General features: G+C 40.6%; 1 protein-coding gene across 10 annotated transcripts in view; it reads left to right on the forward strand.

The window, feature by feature from the left end:
• The window catches only part of SLC25A26 (solute carrier family 25 member 26), a 136,691-nt gene that overhangs the window by 26,292 nt on the left and 90,284 nt on the right, over nucleotides 1-20,115 (forward strand). For 8 of the 10 annotated variants that reach the window (XM_081794969.1, XM_081794973.1, XM_081794970.1 and 5 more), the window contains exons 4-5: nucleotides 12,557-12,661; nucleotides 14,202-14,249. The exons of the other annotated variants lie outside the window; for them this stretch is intronic. In XM_081794969.1, the coding sequence (XP_081651095.1) occupies nucleotides 12,557-12,661; nucleotides 14,202-14,249 (153 nt within the window). The remainder of the gene's footprint in view (nucleotides 1-12,556; nucleotides 12,662-14,201; nucleotides 14,250-20,115) is intronic. 10 annotated transcript variants of the gene reach the window in all.

Consider the following 20,115-nt stretch of genomic DNA (forward strand, 5'->3'; position numbering starts at 1 on the left):
CAGGGATCTCTTGCCTGAAAGCTAATTTGCCATGTCGAAGGACAGGTTTTCTTCAATTTAAGAATTTCCTGTCTCTTAAACTTAGCAGGAATATGTAAAGTAATATGTAATTAGGGCAAATGATAGTTGCTAGATTAATCATGTTAATGGCATATCTTTTCATGTCTAAAAAATACTTCATATTTTAATACACTCTGTAACATGTAAAAAATATTGGAGCCTTTGTTGTTGTATTCCATGTGAACTCTTGCACGTGGGAGGTGCAAGAGTTAGGAATGTTAGTTAGGAAACAAGTGTCCATAACACAGGAGATAAACAATTCTGGGACAGTCATACCTTTATTGTGTCTCTTAGGATTTCCATGGTCCCATAAGTGTCAGGTATCTTTTCATATTTCTTGTGATGCTTGGAGAACTTTGGAAGGAGAATTGATCAGTAGTGGGTATAGAGATTGACCTCACAGGTGAAACATAGCTTGATGTTGACCTTTGATTGATTTTAAATTTGGTTACAGTTTCATATGTTGAAGAGATTTTTAGGGTTTGTAGAAATGCTGGTTTTGACACTCCAGATATCTTGGCACTTTTTCTTTTCTTTTCTTTCTTTTTTTTAAAGTTTGCGTACATATTTTTATTGCAAACATTGATGAAAGAGTGAACATCACAAGATTTTTAAGCATAAAAATTAATATGTAGGAAAATGGACCAACTTCAAGGAGACAAAGCAATAATGTTAAATTTGTTACAGTTATGGAAATCTTGTTCATGTATTTTTTTTTTTTTTATTTTTTTTAGCTAGGACTTTTTTATTTTATTTTTAATTAATTTCTAAATTTATATCCAAGTTAGCATATAGTGCAACACTGATTTCAGGGGTAGGTTCCTTAATGTCTCTTACCCATTTAGCACATCACCCCTCCCACAACCCTCCAGTAACCCTCTGTTCCCCATATTTAATAGTCTCTTATGTGTTGTCCCTCTCCCTGTTTTTATATTATTTTTGCTTCCCTTCCCTTATGTTCATCTGTTTTGTGTCTTAAATTCCTCATATGAGTGAAGTCATATGGTACTCGTCTTTCTCTGACTATTTTCACTTAGCATAATACCCTCTAGTTCTGTCCACATAGTTGCACATGGTAAGATTTCATTCTTTTTGATTGCTGAGTAGTATTCCATTGTACCCATCTTTATCCATTCATCTGTCGATGGACATTTGGGCTCTTTCCACACTTTGGCTTTTATCGATACCACTGCTATAAACATTGGGGTGCACGTGCCCCTTTGAAACAGCACATCTGTATCCCTTTGATAAATACTTAGTAGTACAATTGTAGGGTAGTTCTATCTTTAATTTGTTGAGGAACCTCCATACTGTTCTCCAGAGTGGCTGCCCCACTTTGCATTCCCACCAGCAATGCAAAAGAGGGCCGTCCTCTTTCTCCACATCCTCACCATCTGTTGTTGCCTGAGTTGTTCATGTTTGTCATTCTGACAGGTGTGAGATGGTATCCCATTGTGGTTTTGATTTGTATTTCCCTGATGATGAGTGATGTTGAGCATCTTTTCATGTGTCAGTTGGCCCTCTGGATGTCTTCTTTGGAGAAGTGTCTATTCCTGTCTTTTGCCCATTTCTTCACTGGATTATTTTGTTTTGGGTGTTGAGTTTGATAAGTTCTTCACAGATTTTGGATACTAACCCATTATCTGATATGTCTTTTGCAAATATCTTGTCCCATTCTGTCGGTTGCCTTTTAGTTTTGCTGATTGTTTCCTTTTTGATTTTGATGAGGTCCCAATAGTTCATTTTTGCTTTTGTTTCCCTTGCCTCTGGAGACATGTTGAATAAGAAGTTGCTGTGACTGAGGTCAAAGAGGTTTTTTGCCTGCTTTCTCCTTTAGGATTTTGATGCCTTCCTGTCTTACGTGTAGGTCTTCCATCTATTTTGAGTTTCTTTTGTGTATGGTAAAAGAAAGTGGTCTAGGTTCATTTTTCTGCATGTCACTGTCCAATTTTCCCAGCACCATTTGCTGAAGAGACTGTCTTTAGTCCATTGAATATTCTTTCCTGCTTTGTCAAAGATTAGTTGGCCATGCGTTTGTGGGTCCATTTCTGGGTTTTCTATTCTGTTCCATTGATCTGAGTGTCTGTTTTTGTGCCAGTACCATTCTGTCTTGATGATTACAGCTTTGTAATACATCTTGAAGTCCGGGATTGTGATGCCTACAGCTTTGGTTTTCTTTTTCAGGATTGCTTTGGCTATTCGGGGTCTTTTCTGGTTCCATAGAAATTTGAGGATTGTTTGTTCCCAGCTCTGTGAAGAATGCTGGTGTTATTTTGATAGAGATTGCTATCTTGGCACTTTATTAAACCAGCTTTCCAAAGCCATTCAGTATCCATTTTCTCAATAAATGCCTGAGAAATGTATATACCGCCTTTTTATTTTAGTAACTTATATCATTTTCATAGAGCATAAACTTTTGGTTTCAGATTCATACAGCTGTGGTTTCCAAAAGTGACAGAAAGACAGGGGTGAATGTAGGAGAAGCAAATTTTCATTGGTAAGTTAAAAAGGAAAACAAAAACATTTATAGCTGTCATTGGTCAGAAAGGAATAGAGATCTAGAGAAAATAAGAAATAGTTTGGCGATTTTCTGTAACGTTTATTTTGATAGAAGATTGTTAGGTTGCAGACAGATTCATTAGAAACAATAACGTATTTTGTTGGTATCCAGTGTGTCCACAATTACTTTATCGTAGGAACTATAAGTGTATGAAAGAGACAGAAGCATGCTGCCATAATAACCGTTCCCTGCAGCTGCACCTTGATTAAAACTTAATGACGAATCAATAGAACCATAATTACCACCTTCTACCTTATGTTTGTAATTTGGAATACAGTAAAATCGATCAAATAAGATTTAATATGTAACAACAGTTAGAGTCTTGTTTGTGCCACTTTTATTAGGAAGGTGGCTGTACCAAATCTCTAAATCCCTACCTCAATTATTTTACCGCTCAGCTTTCATCAGACACAGAAGAAGTCCTGTGAGAAGTAGAATCTGTAATTAGATCAGAAGGGTTGGGCAGGTTTACTTTAATACAACAGATGCTGTAACATTACAGTAATAGTGGTTTGTTTTTAGTGTTTAAGATTTAACTTTTCCTGGGTCTTAATTCTACTTTTGGCTTAGATTCATGTTGTTTTCAGAAACGAAAGATCCTTGAAATTTCTTTGTAGCCTAAGGCAGCCACTCTGAATTTAATGTATGCATGGGTGACGTGTGGATGTCCTTATACACGTAGGTGCTGGTTGATTATCCTTTTGGTCCCATTCTAATTTGGAATTGAGAAAGCTAGGAAATAAATTTTATCATATTTTGTAGTTGCTTTTCTGAGAACCTCTAACAGTAATTCTCCAGGCGTAGTCCAAAGAGCACCTAGACTCCGTTGCCCGGGCAGCTGGTTACAGATGAAGATTTTTGGACATGGCACCAGGAGCCCTGCTTTTTAAACACAATTCCTGGGTGGTTCTGGTGCTCACTGATATTTAAACACCACTGATTTAGAGTTATCAAAATTTTAAGGGGCACCTTGGCGGCTCAGTCAGTTGAGTGTCTGACTTCAGCTCAGGGCATGATCTTGAGGTTGGTGAGTTTGAGCCCTGCGTCAGACTCGCTGCTGTCAGTCTGTCGGCACAGAGCTCACTTGAGATCCTCTGTCCCCTTCTGTCTGTCGTTCCCCTGCTTGCACTTTCTGAAAAATAAATATTAAAAAAACGTAAATGTCTATCCCACTACTCAATTTTTATACTGTATTGGTTCAGCAGTCCCATCCTTACGAATATGTCAGTGGGTGCTGAACACGAGGAGTGCCACATGCTGACCAGAAGTGCCATCCCTTTCGTCTGCCTCAGAATTGCAAATTTGCAGACCCACTGAGGGATCTCGTTTAGTCACAACTGACTGGTTCTGAGGGTGGCAGCTTACTTGGACATGTTGATTCAGATTTGGAAGATAGAGTGAGGTTTGCAGCTACATCTGACATTTTCTTCAAGGCCTGTGCCATCCCAGACCCTTGAAAACGAAGACAGTTTATGCTTTTGTGTAGCTCATCTACCACACCTTTGTTGTGCTGTCGTCCATTCGGGGCTTATGGGTTAGCAGCGTATGGATTAGGCGAGTTGTTAGTACATCCTCTTTCTTCGGCTTCCCCACTGAATTGGCCCCTTGGAGGATTCACAGGCCTTGAAGCAGTCTAGCGTCTGTCAGGAGCAAAGCACAGCGCGTGTTGGTCACCATTGTGTTTTCCCTGGGGGAGATTTAAGCCATTTTTGATGGTGTTGTGAGTAGCTTTTAAAATGTCTGTATAGGGGCGCCTGGCAGGCTCACTTGGTAGAGCTTGCGACTCTTGATCTTGGGGTTGTGAGTTCGAACCACTTCGCAGGTAGGGATTACTTGGAAAAAATCTATTTAGTGTTTTTCGTGGTCTTTACTGGCCTTCTTTTTCTTTTACAGAAGAACCACTGAACAAGATGATAAGATAATAGAAGGAGGTTGACAACTTTAGAAATGTGTTTTATCTTTTGAAATAATCCTAATAGATTTTGAAATACCCATAAATTCTTGGAGAGTCACTTTGGTTTGTAGTTGTAGTATTATTTTGCCAGACCTGTGTGCGGTTATGTGACCGAGCCATGGAGACAGGGTGAGCAGGAAGGAAGATGACCGCGCCCGAAGTGAAGTGTGGTTATTAACTCAGGCAGCAGCTCCGTGAGGCTGCAGACAGAGCTGGTTGTGTCTATAAAGGTGGAGGCGGCACGCATGTACAGGTGTTGCTTGGAGATTTGTTGGACAATTAGAAGCTGAAACTGGACTGTCACATGCTTCGCTACTCTCAAACAAGGGCACATCATGGGGATGTGCTCAGGCAGCCTTTTACCCTATTCTGTTTATTAGGTAGTGTTTCTGGGAACCTATTCTTTTTCCTTTTTTTGAGTGTTTGTTTTTGAGAGAGAGTGAGCGTGAGTGCCTGCGCTCACGGATGAGTGGAGGAGGGGCAGAGAGAGAGAGAGAGAGAGAGAGAGAGAATCCCAAGCAGGCTGTGTGTGTGGAGCCTGATGTGGGGCTCGAGCCCACAAACTGTGAGGTCATGACTGGAGCCTAAATCAAGAGTCAGATGCTGAACCAACTGAGCCACCCAGGTGCCCCTAAAAATTTTACATTTTTAAGTAATCTCTATGCCCAGTGTGGGGTTCACACTCAGGACCCCATGATCAGGAGTCACATGTTCTACCAACTGAGCCAGTCAGGTATCCCTGGGAACCTTTTTTCACTTTAGGGCCTTAAGTACATGAGGAACAGACTTTTTTTCTTTTTTCTTTTTTTCATTTAAGAGAGAGAGAGAGAGGCATGCACAAGCAGGGGGAGGGGCAGAAGGAGAGAGAATCCCAAGCAGGCTCCACAGTGAGTAGAGCCCTGATCCAGGGGCTCCATCCCGTGACTCTGGGATCATGACCTGAGCTAAAAGCAAAGAGTCAGGTGCTCGACCCACTGAGCCACCCAGGCACCCCAAGGAACCCAGACTTTTTAATAGCTTCCCAAGAATCCTAAAGTATAAGAATTACACAAAAAATTATCTCAAGAATGTAGAAATAACTTGCTTTCCACCGTCATCCTTTAAACCCTGTCCTTTTCATGTCCATTCCTCAATTGGACATCTTTGATTCCTGGTACGTAGGCTGCTTTCCTTCAGCTCCTCCATTTACCCCGCAGGTGCAGATTTAGATGGAAAGTCCTTACTAGGTTCTAGGCATTGGGGATAAAACGACAAGATGATACACTGCCTTGGAAAGTCTTGCCATCTAAGGTGGAGATGGATGTTTAAGGTGTAGGTACACTGAAGGGTTACAGGTATTTTAAGTAAAGGGAGTACAAGGTACACTGAGAGCCTGATAAGAAAAGGAATGGTTTTGTCTCGATGGTGTTGATTCAGGAAAGGCCTGATAGAACAGCTAACCCTTGAGCCACATTTTAGGGTATGATTGTTAGGTGGGAGGGTGCCAGCACGGGTATTGAGTTTGTGGAAAGTCTTTATTAGACATTTTCAAGTTCTAGATGGAGCATAGGCATGACTGGGCCATCATGAAATGAAGCAGGGCAGGGGGTGCTGGAGGGCCTTGCCTGCTGGGGGAAGGACTTTGGCTGTTATCTTTTGAACGGCTGCGTAGGAGGGCACCAGTGGTAGGGATTTTAGGAACCTGCCCTCGTAGCTGTGTGGGTTGTGGTGTTTGAACGGAACACAGGAGACTACTCCAGAACCCCCCAGAGAGAGAGAGATGAACAGAGCCTCAACTAAGGCAGAGGCATGGGGTTCAGAGGGAGAAGGTGAATTTGAGTGATAAGAAAATTGGCATAAGGATGGTAATTCTTTCATTTTTAAAAAAAGTTTATTCATTTTAAGAGAGAGACAGCATGAGTTGGGGAGGGACAGAGAGACGGGGAGAGAGAGAATCCCAAGCAGGCTCTCTGCTGCTAGCACAGAGCCAGATGCAGGACTTGAACTGACAAAACTGTGAAATCGTAACCTGAGTCAAAACCATGAATTGGACACTTAACCGACTGAGTCACCCAGGCACCCCAAGATGGTCGTTCTTTCAAAAGCACTTCCAACAGCATTCCTCCAATGCATATTGCTTCATGGATACCTTTGTTAGTATGGGGTGGGGGTGGGGGTGAGGGGGTGCATAAGCTTAAACTGTGCAGTGGAGTCTTCTGAGCTAAGTCAGCAAGCACGTCCTGTTTCACAGTTGTCCCAGCCATCTGAGCCTGAGCGAATGTGCAGAAGGGCCAGGGAGACCCTCTGGGCTTGGCACGACCGATGTCTGCTGATGACCCCACTTTGAGTACAAGCATGGATATGCAGAGAGGTTTTTCAGGGAGGCTTTTTGTAAAGGACCAGGTTGCCCCACCACCCCTCCAATTTCTTGGTGATTTCCTCCTTTAACACATTTCAGATTATTTTCTGTTTTATGGATTTGCTTGTCTCTCCCTAGTGTAGAATGCAGCATTAATTCAGACCGTATTGATTCTTGATCTAGGACAGTGCGTTTCATTGACTATCTTGTTTACTTACTGGACAAGAGGGAAGGGAAGCTCTGTGTTGGCTTTTTATTTAAGAGCACTATCAGGTTCTGGAACACAGTTAAGTTCAATTTTATAGAAACAATGAACAAGATTTTCATGTAAGATGATGAAGTTGAAATCATTTCAAGCCACAGGAATATTTGGTCAGTTAGTGCCACTACATTTTAAATGGAAAAGCCAAACACTTGTCTCCAAGGACCAAACTACTGAAGGTCAGATTAGCCACTTCTCTGTAAGTCTGCACTTTGTCAGTGATAAACCTTTACTTTCTCACATGCTCTTTGGTTAAGATTAGGGTTCGTACTAGCATAATGAATTAAATCCCACTGTCATAGAATTGCTCTAATTTGTAATTGTATACTTTTCAATATTTGAATGCCTATTCTCTAACACTGTGATTGATGCTAAAAAACATATAGTAACACATTTTTATCCCTGTCCTTGAGGAGTGTATGAGTAATAAATTGGATAAATTTATTAAGTAGCTGGAGAATATATTGACTGCCTCTGTAAGGAGACAGTATAAGGGTCATACCTGTCCAGTAACATAGATCAGGCTTGGAACTCTGACTTGTTACGCACCCTGTTTGCTATGTGTGTCTGTAGGCCATATACCTAACTTCACTGAGCTGCTATTTTCCTCATCTTGAAAAACAGGGTTAATGCTACCCAACTCACAGTTCTTGTAAGAATTAAGTAGGGGCGCCTGGATGGCTTAGTCAGTTAAACGTCCAACTTCAGCTCAGGTCATGATCTCACAGTTCGTGAGTTCGAGCCCCGCGTCGGGCTCTTTGCTGACAGCTCAGAGCCTGGAGCCTGCTTCGGACTCTGTGTCTCCCTCTCTCTCTGCCCCTCTCCTGCGCATGCTCTGTCTCTCTCTGTCTCAAAAATAAATAAAAACATTAAAAAAATTTTTTAAAAAGAATTAAGTAGTACATCACTTAAAAAGTGCTCAGCCTAGCATCTGATCTGTAAAGTCCAATTTTCCAGTGCATGTCACACAAAGTGCTTTATGTAGCACATTTTCAGAATTACATATTTTTTGGAGAAAATCATTTCAGAAGAAGACATTGAAATTGACAGAGTTTCAGTGACTTGTTCAAGGTTCCACAGCTGCTGTGGACAGTTAAAATACATTGGAGAATGAATAGTTAAGACGAACATTTCTCTGTGTAGTTTTTACTTTTGATGTAATATTTTAAAAATGGCAGAAGTGGTGCAAAAGTGGAGATGAGAGGTGTATTACTTGGGTAATATTATGAACTCTGATTGCTGTGGGTTTCTTAAAATAAGAAAAGGTTGGAGTTCTAAAATATGCTGTTGGTTACAATGGTAGGCAGAATAATGGCCCTTTAAAGATTTCCTAGTCCCTAAAACCTGTGACTATGTTACCTAACATGGCAAAAGGGGCTTTGCAGATAAGGTAAAGTTAAGGATCTCGAGGACAAGATTTTCTGGGATTATCTAGGTGAGCCCAAGGTCCTCATAAGTGGAACGCAGGAGTGTCAGAGGTTTTGTGATGCTGTGCTCCGTCTTGAAGAGAGAAGAAGGGACCACAAACCACAGAATGCAGTGGGCTATAAAAACAAGGAAATAGATGCTTCTTTAGAAACTCCAGAAGGAATACCAACTGGCTGACAATTTGATTTTAACTCAGTAAGACTTAGTTTGGAATTCTGACCTCCAGAATTCTGAGAGATTAATTTGTGTTATTTTAAGCCACTGAGTATGTGGTACTTTGTTTGAGCAGCCATAAGAAACTGGTACAGTTACCTTGACATTACAGTCTCCTCCACTTTCAGATTTTCTATGAGTTAGTATGTATGCATCTGTCCACAGGGCTTTGTCACCTCCTGGGAAATCATGGCTCCTTTCTGTTACAGAAAGGAACAAAAGTGAAAAAGCCATTTACAGCTTACGTCTAAAGGCTGTAAGGCGTAGAAACAAAGCCTTTAGAAACAAAGCCTACACAATGATATAATTTTTGTTGAGAGGACTGTTAAGTTTCTGTTGGAGTCTGGATTATCAAGAACAGGAATTTTGTCAGGCAGGAGAAGACTAATATCTACAAAAATTAAATATTTTCTTCTAATGACTTTTGGCTGTTTATGTAGGTGGAAGGAGTCTAATAAGTAAGAAAGGTATGACGAACTTGTGTCCCCATATCAGTGGATAAAATGTAAATCCCAAGGATGATAAATTAGGAGTTAGAAATTGCTGTTAGGATGGTTTTATCAATAGCTGTGATTCCATTTGTAACCAGAAGATGGCAGAATTGACACACAGATGAACTTACAGTTAAAAGGTTTTTGGTTTTAAACGATGGTTCAGAAAGATATGTTAGATTTGGAAACCTGTGTTCCAGAAAGAATTTTGAGAATTACACAAAGAATGTGAAGTAAAATACAAGTAAGTAACTTGCACGTTGCAGAATTTTTCAGAGTGTCATAAGGTTTTTCTCCCTCTTACTGATTTGCCACACTGGAGTTTACTCCGCAAAGTCCAAAGCAGCCCTTGCTCTGAATATGATTAAACTTTGGCTGTATTCAGTTTATTTAGGTTTCTGTTGAACTGACAAAGATTTACCTGTCTAAACATGAAGAATCAGCCGAACTAAACTTTGAAACTTTAAGTTCATTAGATGCGTGTTGATTTATCTTTGATGGGAAATAATTCTGGAGACAGTAATCGGAAGATGTGGGTTTCATCCTAACTTCCTAAGCCAGGTAGTGCTCTGACCTTCAGTAGCTTCTGTCTCAGGCTGGTATGTATTTAACGTGCTGACAATTGGCTTCTAATATCAGAGGCACATTTATGGGTCATTGATGAAGTTTCCTTTAGAAAAATGAAAATCAGGTAAATGATTGTGAGCTGTGTTAAAACAATTGGGGAAATGATGTAATGTTAATGGAAGGTACTTTCGGTGGTGCCCAGTGGCCTCAAAGAGCATTTCAAGAGTGACAGGCCAGAGGTGAGGCCATAACAGGCTGGCAGCGAGGTGTGGAGGTGTGGGACGTGGCCGTGGCAGTGAAAGAACCAGAGGTTCCTCTTCTCTGCCTTCACTCATTTTACCCAATGGGAGGTTGAAGTTGACAGTAGTTTTTTCCCTTTTACACACTTAGTCTTAGAACTTGTAGTGTTTGTGTCTTGGTGTTTAATAAATACTAAAAGGAGACATTTCAGTTTCCATTACAAAAATAAATTTAAAAAAACATATCAGGGTAAGTTGTTTTTTTTAATGTTAAAGAAGAATCTTGGTAGCAGCTTTATTATTATTATCAATTTTTAATCTAAACTTTGTCTTATTTTTGGCATGTTTAATTCTAATGAAGCCAGTGTTGTATTTTAATGTGGCTTAAAGATGGGGACGTATATTATCTTTATGTTTTATTTTTATTAGTTTTATTTTTTGGTAGACCCTCAACATATAAGACGCTCTTGGATATAATGAAAATGCCACCATTTCTGTGTCATGGATTCATACTGAACCCCAGATTTATGAGGAAGGAATTCCCTAGAGAACGGATTTACCAAGAGACCACGGATGACATTATCTTGATCTCCTTTCATGGAATCACAATACTATAACGTGTTTTTGTTCTTGTGCAGTGAAATACTCTGTTGTAGCTCAGATTCAAATCTAAGAAAGATCAGAGTTAATAGAAAACCAAATCGAAGGCATTGGAGTTACTGGAGGAAATAGAGGCGTTCCTTTGTGGCCTCTGTCTCATGCCAAAATTGCCACGCCACGGAAGTCAAGAAGCCTTGCTGGGCGCTTTGTACCTCTTCCGTTAGTGAGATTGTTTTTCATCTAAGGACCTTTTCAAAGTTTTTGTTTTGCTTCTGTATTTTTAAGAAATAAAAACATAATGTAAGAACATGAAGGGTTATGAAGCATGAAGTTCCATAAATATTTATGCCAAGTCGCAAAAGTAGACCATTCCTATTTTCTTGACATATTGAGGTCATATTTCACTCTTGACCTCTTGAATTGAAAAATACAAGGAGTTAGTGAACCTTTTTCTTTCCTTTCTCTTTCCTTATTTATTTATTTTCATTTCTTTAATGAGTTTTAGAGGCTGGGGGCTATCCTTTTAGGTTCATGTAAGTTTCAGCGGACCTTGTTTTCTGTCCTGGCTTATAAGTATGGATTTAAAAGTTTGCACACTTATGAAGAGTAACACGATTTATACCCAATTTTAGGCCTTAGTGATAATCAGGTGTTTAATCTGTTTTGTGTGTGTGTCCTTATCTGTAAAAATTGGTACTTGTCAAGGTTAATAATAAGTAGGGTTGCATTGAAAAGCACATTAAAAAAATTTGTTTTTAATGTTTATTTTTGAGAGAGACAGAGCGTGAGCAGGGGAGGGCAGAGAGAGGGAGACACAGAATCCGAAGCAGGCTCCAGGCTCTGAGCCGTCAGCACAGAGCCCGACGCAGGACTTGAACTCATGGACCACGAGATCATGACCTGAGCTGAAGTCGGACGCCTAACCGACTGAGCCATCCAGGTGCCCCAAAAAAGCACATTTTAAATTGGCCCTTTCATTTTATTTTCTCCCTCAATTAAAATCTTTGGTCCATAACATATTTGTGCTCTTTAATATTATGTTAATGAAACTTACCAAGTAATGATACCTGTTCATGATAGAGAATTTAGACATGCGGGTAGGCAGAAAAGGAGAAACATTACTTGTAATCCCACTTTGTTTTTTCAAGTCTTTAATATAGGTAATCTAACGTTAAGTACAAAGAAAAAAATAGCTTAAAAATTCTGGAGTATTGGTTGTTGACCTGTCAGATGTGATTACGGTCTGTTTAGGACCTGTGTCAACATGAATGCTGGAGCAGGACCCAAGAGTACCTGGGGTTTCTCCTCCGTTGTTGCATGGGGTGTGGTGATAGGGTCTAGGGTGCTGGGGTTGGGAGCTAGTTGAGGCTGGGGTGGGGAGTGGGACAGATGACTAGGTGTAGCCAGCTGCTGATCAGTCTTGCTTCTGTTGATGTATGCATTATTTACAGTAGAGCAAAAGCCCTTTTGGTTCATTCTTTCAGCCTGTTTGAAATGACTGGCATGTGAACACTAGGTGATGCTGTTCTAGGTGCTGGGGGTTCAGAATAAGTCAGTGTGTTTCTTGCCATTGAGGGACTTCTAGACAGATGGGTCTGGAACAAGATGGCAGGAGGTGTGAGGATATCTATAAGCACAAGGGAGATAAGTTTCTGGGCTGACAAAACAATGCATGTCCATTAAGGGTCTGAGGCTTTTAGGTTGAAAAAATGCCTTGGGACATGTTGCAGTGACCCTTTATATTATTCCTTTTTGACTGTATTTTTTTGATTATGAGAATAATTTCAATTTTCATAGCAGTTACTTCTTTTTTAAGATGTAATTAATTAAATTATATATTTTAGGTTGCCTGTCTGATTCGTGTTCCTTCGGAAGTGGTTAAGCAGAGGGCACAGGTGTCTTCCTCTTCAAGAACATTTCAGATTTTCTCTAACGTCTTATATCAAGAGGTGAGATATGTTTTTAAACTCTTTCTTTATTGAGAAAGATTTTATTAAAAAAATTTTGTTTTAATGTTTCTTTTTGAGAGAGACAGAGACAGAGTGTGAGCAGGGGAGGAGCAGAGAGAGGGAGACACAGAATCTGAAGCTGTCTTCAGGCTCAGAGCTGTCAGCACAGAGCCTGACACGGGGCTTGAACTCAAGAACCGCGAGATCGTGACCTGAGCTGAAGTTGGATGCCAACTGACTGAGCCACCCAGGTGCCCTGAGAGAGATTTTATAATAGCTAATATGAACACTGTGGTTCTCATCCCAGGAGCCTTAGAAGAGACCGTGAAGATAAATTTAATGCTCAGTCACAGCAGCTTTTTATGCTAAGATTATTTTTGCTTTTTTATTTGTTTTCAAATTTTAATATTTTTTCTCCAAATGTCTAAATAACACGTACTGAGTGCCCCCACTGTGTACATGTCCTACATTGTCATTGTCCTGTAGTAGTTTCAGAATCAGACATGGAATAAATCATAAAAATGTGAAGTGAATAAAGATACCATGTTAAAATGTTACCATAGAATTTGGGGACCCATGGAAGAGGAGTACAGTAATGGGCATAGTGACCAGCATCATTATGTTTATATTAAAATTAATTCCGGGGGCACCTGGGTGGCTCAGTCAGTTAAGTGTTCACCTTTGGCTCAGGTCATGATCTTACGGTTCATGAATTCGAGCCCCACATCGGGCTGTTCACCTGCTTCGGATCCTGTCTCTGTCTCTCTCTGTTCCTCCCCCAACCACATGCTCTCTCTCTCAAAAAGAAATAAACGTTAAAAAAAATTAATTTCTTTTTTACTTGTTAATGTTCCACTGTGGATCAGAGGTCATTCTTGCTGGCCAAGTCACTAGGGACCATCAAGCTGCTTTTCTTTGTATTTTTTTGCAGAAGCCCCCTCCTCCCGTGTTTTAAAAACAGTATTCAGTCACATGGAAATTTCAATGGGTCTAGGTTTTAGAAAAGTTACTCTTAATAGTTTGTCACTTAGGTGAGGAAATAACTGAGTATTTGATCAGAGGATCATGAGATCAATCCAGTAAAGAGACCCTATTGTGAATCATGTGGACAGTTGAATAAATCAAGGCTTGTCCAGAGATATTTATCACCTTGGAGGATTATTAATGAATTTCTGATATCTTCTGTTTGAAACTATGAAATATAATTCTGTTTTTATAGGAAAGGATGATTGGCGTTTTGTGTGCATTTGAATTTGGAAATACATACTGAAATCATCTTCAAGTATTGTTTTCAGGAGCAGAAATTTTGAAAACGACTGAAGTAGTCAGTTTGATTATTTTAGACATGATCCCATTTTAAAGAGAGCTGACCCGAGCTTTATATATTTTAGGCCAGTTTATAACCTTTAACCTCTTATAGAGTGTGGTCATTGTGCAAGCTTTAAAACTCAGACTTCAGCAACTCTGCCTTACTCAGAGTATCATTCAGATCTCTGTGCTGTTCGAACTTACTGAGCTCTCGGCCTTTTGTTTGTTTCAGGGCATCCGAGGATTGTATCGAGGCTACACAAGCACAGTTTTAAGAGAGGTAACTCACTTAATTCCCAGTACTGAAGTGCAAAAGAATGATGTGCTTTGTTCAGCAAAGTCACTCAGAGAAACTGGTTGAAAAAATTAAAAAGGGATACTTTGATCACCTTTGAAACACCGTTTAGTCTTATCCTGGTTCTTACAGCTAACGAATGGGCCAAATAGGTTTGCTAAAAGAGCAATCCCACTGGTCAGAATGGCACCCACGCTTTGGCTTCTTTGGTGCTAGGTTGGTTAAATGTCCGTTTTGGCTGAAATCGTAAGAAGCAACCACTGAGGTTAAGATACCAAGTTAATTACCAGAAGACACAGAGTTAATGAGAAATTGGTAATGAAAGCAACGTGCTAAGAGACAAGTGTCTAAAAGTCTGTATCATGCGGTGCGCTCTTGTCTTCCCGATCGCGATCGCAAGGTACGGTGAGCCCTGGACCACTGGCCCTGTGGGTGGCTGGCCGGCCATGCAGTGTGCCCCCAGGCAGCCGCTTTGTCTTCTGAGACTTCTGACTCGAAAATTCTGGGATTCAGTATTTTTCTTCTTTTGGTTGAAAAAGCAAAGTGATTTCAGTATATTGCTTGTAGGAAGTATGTTTCTAATTTTTGCCTCACATAGAGGACAATGTTTTGAAGTTCAAAGGGTGATTTACATAAGATTTAAGACCAGTCTTTGGTTTGGGACGTAATCATAATTTTCTTTCTTCCTTTTTTTTTTCTTTTTAAGAGTTTAATTTCTAGGATTTTTTTCAGCTGTATTGAGATATTGTTGACAGGTACAATTGTAAGGTATTTAAAGTGTACGTTGTGATGATTTGGTCTATATATCCCTTGTGAAAGGGGTTGGGACATAATTTTCTATTAAAGAAAACAGGAGAATCTGCATGCATACCTGTGCTCTCTATCCTTTTTTCTTTCTGAAGTTCCTTGGTCAGTAACATGTTTGCATTTACAAAAATGTTTTTAATTTAAATAAATGTTGTCATTAATTAGCAAAACTTTGAAATGATTTGAAATCTCTAATTTTATTTCCAGGTAGTTTTTGATTACGTTTTGTTTTTACTATAGATTACAATCTTCTTTATGAAATACAAGCCCTGTCACATGTTTTATAAAGCTTTGATTTCTGCAAGATAACAACCTTAATGTAGTGTGGTGTAGGTGATGTAGATCTGTGAAAAAACTTCTTTTGAAGGAAAACCGAATGTTGTAAAGTGAGTTTGTGTGATGATGACTTCTGTCTTTCAAAAATATCACCCACGCTGTCTCTTGATTCTTACTTATTTTCTGACTCACTAAACACGTGTGATTTAGTCAGCTTTCACCTGGGTGCAGCAAACCCGGGGGGGGGGGGGGGGAGGGGGGAGGGGGGGGCAGTGAACCTCCTTTATTTTTCTGAGAGATGCTGAATAAATGAATATATTTACATGCCCGACAATACTGGTTTTGCATACAAACAGATAGAGAAAACACATGGTTACACCTGCTTTCTATTCTTGTAAAAATTTGTTTTGACATATGTCACACTAGTAATTAATTTCTGGGCTGCAGTTTTTGCACATCATGTGACCCTACTGAGATGACTTTGTTTACTGAAAATGGCAGTGCTTTGTTGGAAATTTAATTGGGGTCTTCTGCATTATGCGTTTTCATAAAAGATCCTTCAGATCTGATTTTAGTTGAAATATTGCTTTTGTACAGATTCTCTGAGAGAACGAGAGAAGAATTACTGCTGAATGAAACAGCTTCTTTTCAAAATGAGAAAAATAAGTAGTGATATGTCTGCTTTAAACAAAATTTTTGCATTATAAATAGTTTCAAGTTCTTACATTATTCTGACACCAATATCGAATCTTTTTGCCAAGAGCTTGTTTGATTATTTCAATAAGAAAATACATTGAAGCCTTAGTGAGAATCACTGGGAAACTTAGATGTTTATTCTGTGTACAATTTTTTCTTTAAAACAAGTTTTATCTCCCTGGCCCATTAGAACGAGATTGGAATTTGAATCCATGCAGTATAGGAGATTATGTGTGTTCTTTAGATGTGGGGAATGCCATCCTGTGTTTTCCGCTGCGTTTGATGTTTGTGGAGATTGTGTCTTATCCCTTATGTTCTCTGCAATTATTTTAGTTGCTCTCAACTTCAGACTGAGTGTAAGCAGGGTCAACAGATTATACTGTATGCCTCACCCCTTCCGTATTCATTTTTCTTTTGCTCTGGACCAAACATTGTGGTGCGGTGCTGTTATTGTAAGATAGAAATGGGGAGCGAGTTCACAGCTGCCCTCACAGGCACGCCAATTTCCCAGCGTCCATTGTCCTGAAAGTTCTGTGGAGAGCAGCCTCATGATCTTCTACGTAGGTTAGAAGGACTTCTAAAGAGGACGAAAGCTGAGAAAGGCACTTTGTTGCAAAAGAAGTAGGAATAAGTTAAGCTCAGCAAATAGGCTTTATCCACAGATTCTTCTTCACAGTCATTTTAAGAGTGCCTCCTGTGTGTTGGGCCCCATGTGAAACGTTTCTGCACGGATTCTCAAGGATTCGGGTTCTCACAGGAAAACAGGCGGGAGTAGGCATTTCACAGTGCTGTAACGATGTGTAGGTACTAGATGCGGCTGAGATGGTAGGGGAAGCAGTGCTTGGGTGGTGCTCGATTAGCATTTGTTGCATTAAAAAACATGAAATGTTGACTTAATTCTCGAAGGAGTGGTAGTTAGAAATAACCAAGGAGACAGGAGTTGTAACATCAGGAGCAAAGGCACAAGGCTGTAAAAGCACGCGTGTACCTCGCTTATTAGCTCAGCAGAATTGGAATTTTCATGCGTAGAGAAGAGGCAAGAGTGATTTCCCTCCATGGCAGGCCAAGTGGGGATGCTGCAGGCAGGTGTTCAGCTAAGTGGAGTGTTTGCCCGGAGGAGACGTTGAACCTCTCCCCCTGGCTGGGTGCTTGCCAGGAGACTGGGGGACAGCACATGGGAGAAGGCCTTTGAAGAGCCAGGCATGCGTTCCCTGGTATTTGGAGGATAAATGACTGGCATCTGACTCTTCTCTGCATAAATCCGATGGCAAGATGGTGGTTGGCTCTGCCTCAGTGGAAGGACGTTGCCATTGTGGTCAGGGATAACTCCGGCTTCTTTTTGGTTGATGAGAGATGTGAGATGGGTGAGGTTGATGTCTCCCTGTCTCCACAGCTCTGCCACCAGTTCGCCAAAAGCAGCCCTCCCACCAAATTCTGTCACGCATGCTGTCAAAGTCAAGCAGGGCAGACAAGTCCCTCAGCCTGTCTGTAAGTTCATCGAAGCCTTGCATCTCTCCTTTTAGGGCCCCACATCCTCACTGATTGAAAAGTTCACTCGCAGGTAGGCATGGCAGCCTTTCAAACTTAGTTCCCCTTATTGTCTGTTTTAGACCATAGAGACCCCCCCCCCATGTAGTGGCTGCAGGTGAGACCTTTTAGGAATCAAGCCTTAGGGATGTCCTTCAGCTCTGTTGTCTGTCCCCTCAGTTCCTGTGCCCCTGCAACTCCTTAGGTTGTATAACGCTCTTGTGTATTTTTCCAGAGATACCCTGTCTTAGGTGTTTGGCCTCTTGTTTGTTTCTTCAGCCCCAATTTTTTTTTTATCTCTTCATAAAGATCTTCCTTTCATTTTTATGATGGCATAGTACTCCATGGTAGACACGACCCATTCGTTATTTAACCAGTTCCTTGTTGGTGGACATTACAAACGTGCTGCAGTGGATATTACTGCTCTTAGGTCCTTTTGTACATGGTTGAGGATGTTTGTAGGGTTAATAACAAAAGTGAGATTGCTTGGCTAAAGGAGTATGGCATTTATCATTTTGATTTTTTTTCATGTTTCTTTTTGAGGGAGAGTGGGGGAAGGGCAGAGAGAGAGGGAGACAGAATCCGAAGCAGGCTCCAGGCTCTCAGCTGTCAGCACAGAGCCCCAGGCGGGGCTCGAACCCATGAATCGCGAGATCATGACCTTAGCTGAAGTCGCTTACCGGATTGAGCCCCCAGGCGCCCTAGCGTTTGTAATTTGGTACATACGGCCAAAGTGCCCTTCGTGGAAATACCAGTCGACCCCTGTGCCAGCATTGCAGGCCTTCTTTTCCTCTGCCTCACCGACTTTACCAGCCGTCTGAGAGGTGATCTCACTGTCGTTTTCATTCTGACACTGGGCATAAGAACATACATCTCAGAACTCTTTGATTCCCTTTACTGTGAACTGTGCTGTGTTAAACTTTGTGCTGTGTTAAAGTTCTTGTGAGAATGGCATGGGGAGATCGTGTGAAGGGCTGAGCCCGCCATGTGGGATGTGTTTAGTATGCTCAGAACTGCAAGGGTTTTTGACAGGAAATAACACCTAAGTGTGAATCGCAACTCTGTCCCGTACCAGCTGTCTGCTCTTGGCAAGTTACTTAACCTCTCTGAGCCCACATTGGCCCATCTGTGCTAGGAACTTTGCATAGACCGTTGTCCTTGAAATCTCACGGCAGTCTTAGGAGAGAAGAATTAGAGCAGTGTGGTCTGCCAGGGGACTCAGAAATGAAGAAGCCTCCCTCTAGGTTGTTGGGGTCCCTGAACTGCCGTGCAACCTTGATCGGTCTGTGTTTAAGCATCTGAATGCCATTTCATGATGATGAGTAACAATTGTGTTTGAATTACAGGCCAGCTGTTGGTATTGCTTGTAAAGTGTCTCAGCTACAATTGGAGGGTGTGTTATCTGAATGTCTTGTAGAGAGGAATTTTGTATTGGTTTAACATACTGCCACCTGCAACTGATTTTGTATTCACTGGCTACTTCTGTAGGAGAAACCACATACTGGTGGTAAAGATGTCAGAGTTGCCCCAATAATTGGTGGTTGAGTTGGTCAAAAATCGTAATGTAAATATGTTAGAAAAATTTTTTGATGATTCTCTTTTGGGTCCCATTGATAGTTTACTGGAATTTATTTCCCAAGTAAGATTACCCATTTAGAGGAAGGCTTTTCTTACTGAGATTGCGACCCTTGAATGTTTTTCTTTGAAAGATATTTTAGAGCAACTGTAGCTAGAACCTCTGTTACTTATTTGCCATCTCTCCGCCTGTGTACTATTTCCTGCATTTGTGAGAGTGGAAAGAGAAAAAACTGTGCTGATGAGAAAGGATTTTTTTCTCCTGGTGTCACTGCTGTCTATCTTTATGTTTCTATGAAATGGTTTTCTTTGATTTGCTTCTTTCTCTTTTGGTTTGTCCTTACCTTTCATTTCTATTCAGCTACATGTAATGATGCTGACTAAAGAGTCAGATACCATATGATTTACCTTCAAAACAGCTCTTGGATTTTTCCCTCTCCATAGCATGTGCAGACTCTAGCATAATGCCTTCCACAGAGTTAGCACTCACAAAATATTTATCGGTTTTTTTTATTCCTTTAAGTCTGATTAATTTTTGTTCAGATGCTGGTAGGCACAGCATCCCCTTCAGAATGGTGAGGGAGCTCGAGTGGGACTGGGAATTAGGCCGGGGGGTGGCTCAGCCTTGGGCTCCACTCCACTCCAAGACTTCTGCGTTTTAGACAGCTGATGAAGCACCAAGGAGTATATGATTTTCTAAGATTTCATTCTTCTTAAACCTTGAAAAGATAGTTTCTGTAAGCCTGGTTTCATCAGAAAAGTGCTAATTGCTGTAATAATTCCCTTATTTTCCCCCTCCTAGTAATTCCACTGAAAAGGAAAAAGGTGATTATAAACCTTTCCAAACTTTTAATGTGAAACTATTTCTCACTTAAACTCCCAATGCAAACATATTGAACCCTGTTTTAATCCTCCATAATTCATTTTATTAACTGTGACCAAATAGAACATCTGTTAAAATTCCATAATG

Source organism: Panthera onca, chromosome A2 (genome assembly GCF_046562875.1).
Source record: "Panthera onca isolate mPanOnc1 chromosome A2, mPanOnc1 haplotype 2, whole genome shotgun sequence".
Taxonomy (NCBI): Eukaryota; Metazoa; Chordata; class Mammalia; order Carnivora; family Felidae; genus Panthera; species Panthera onca.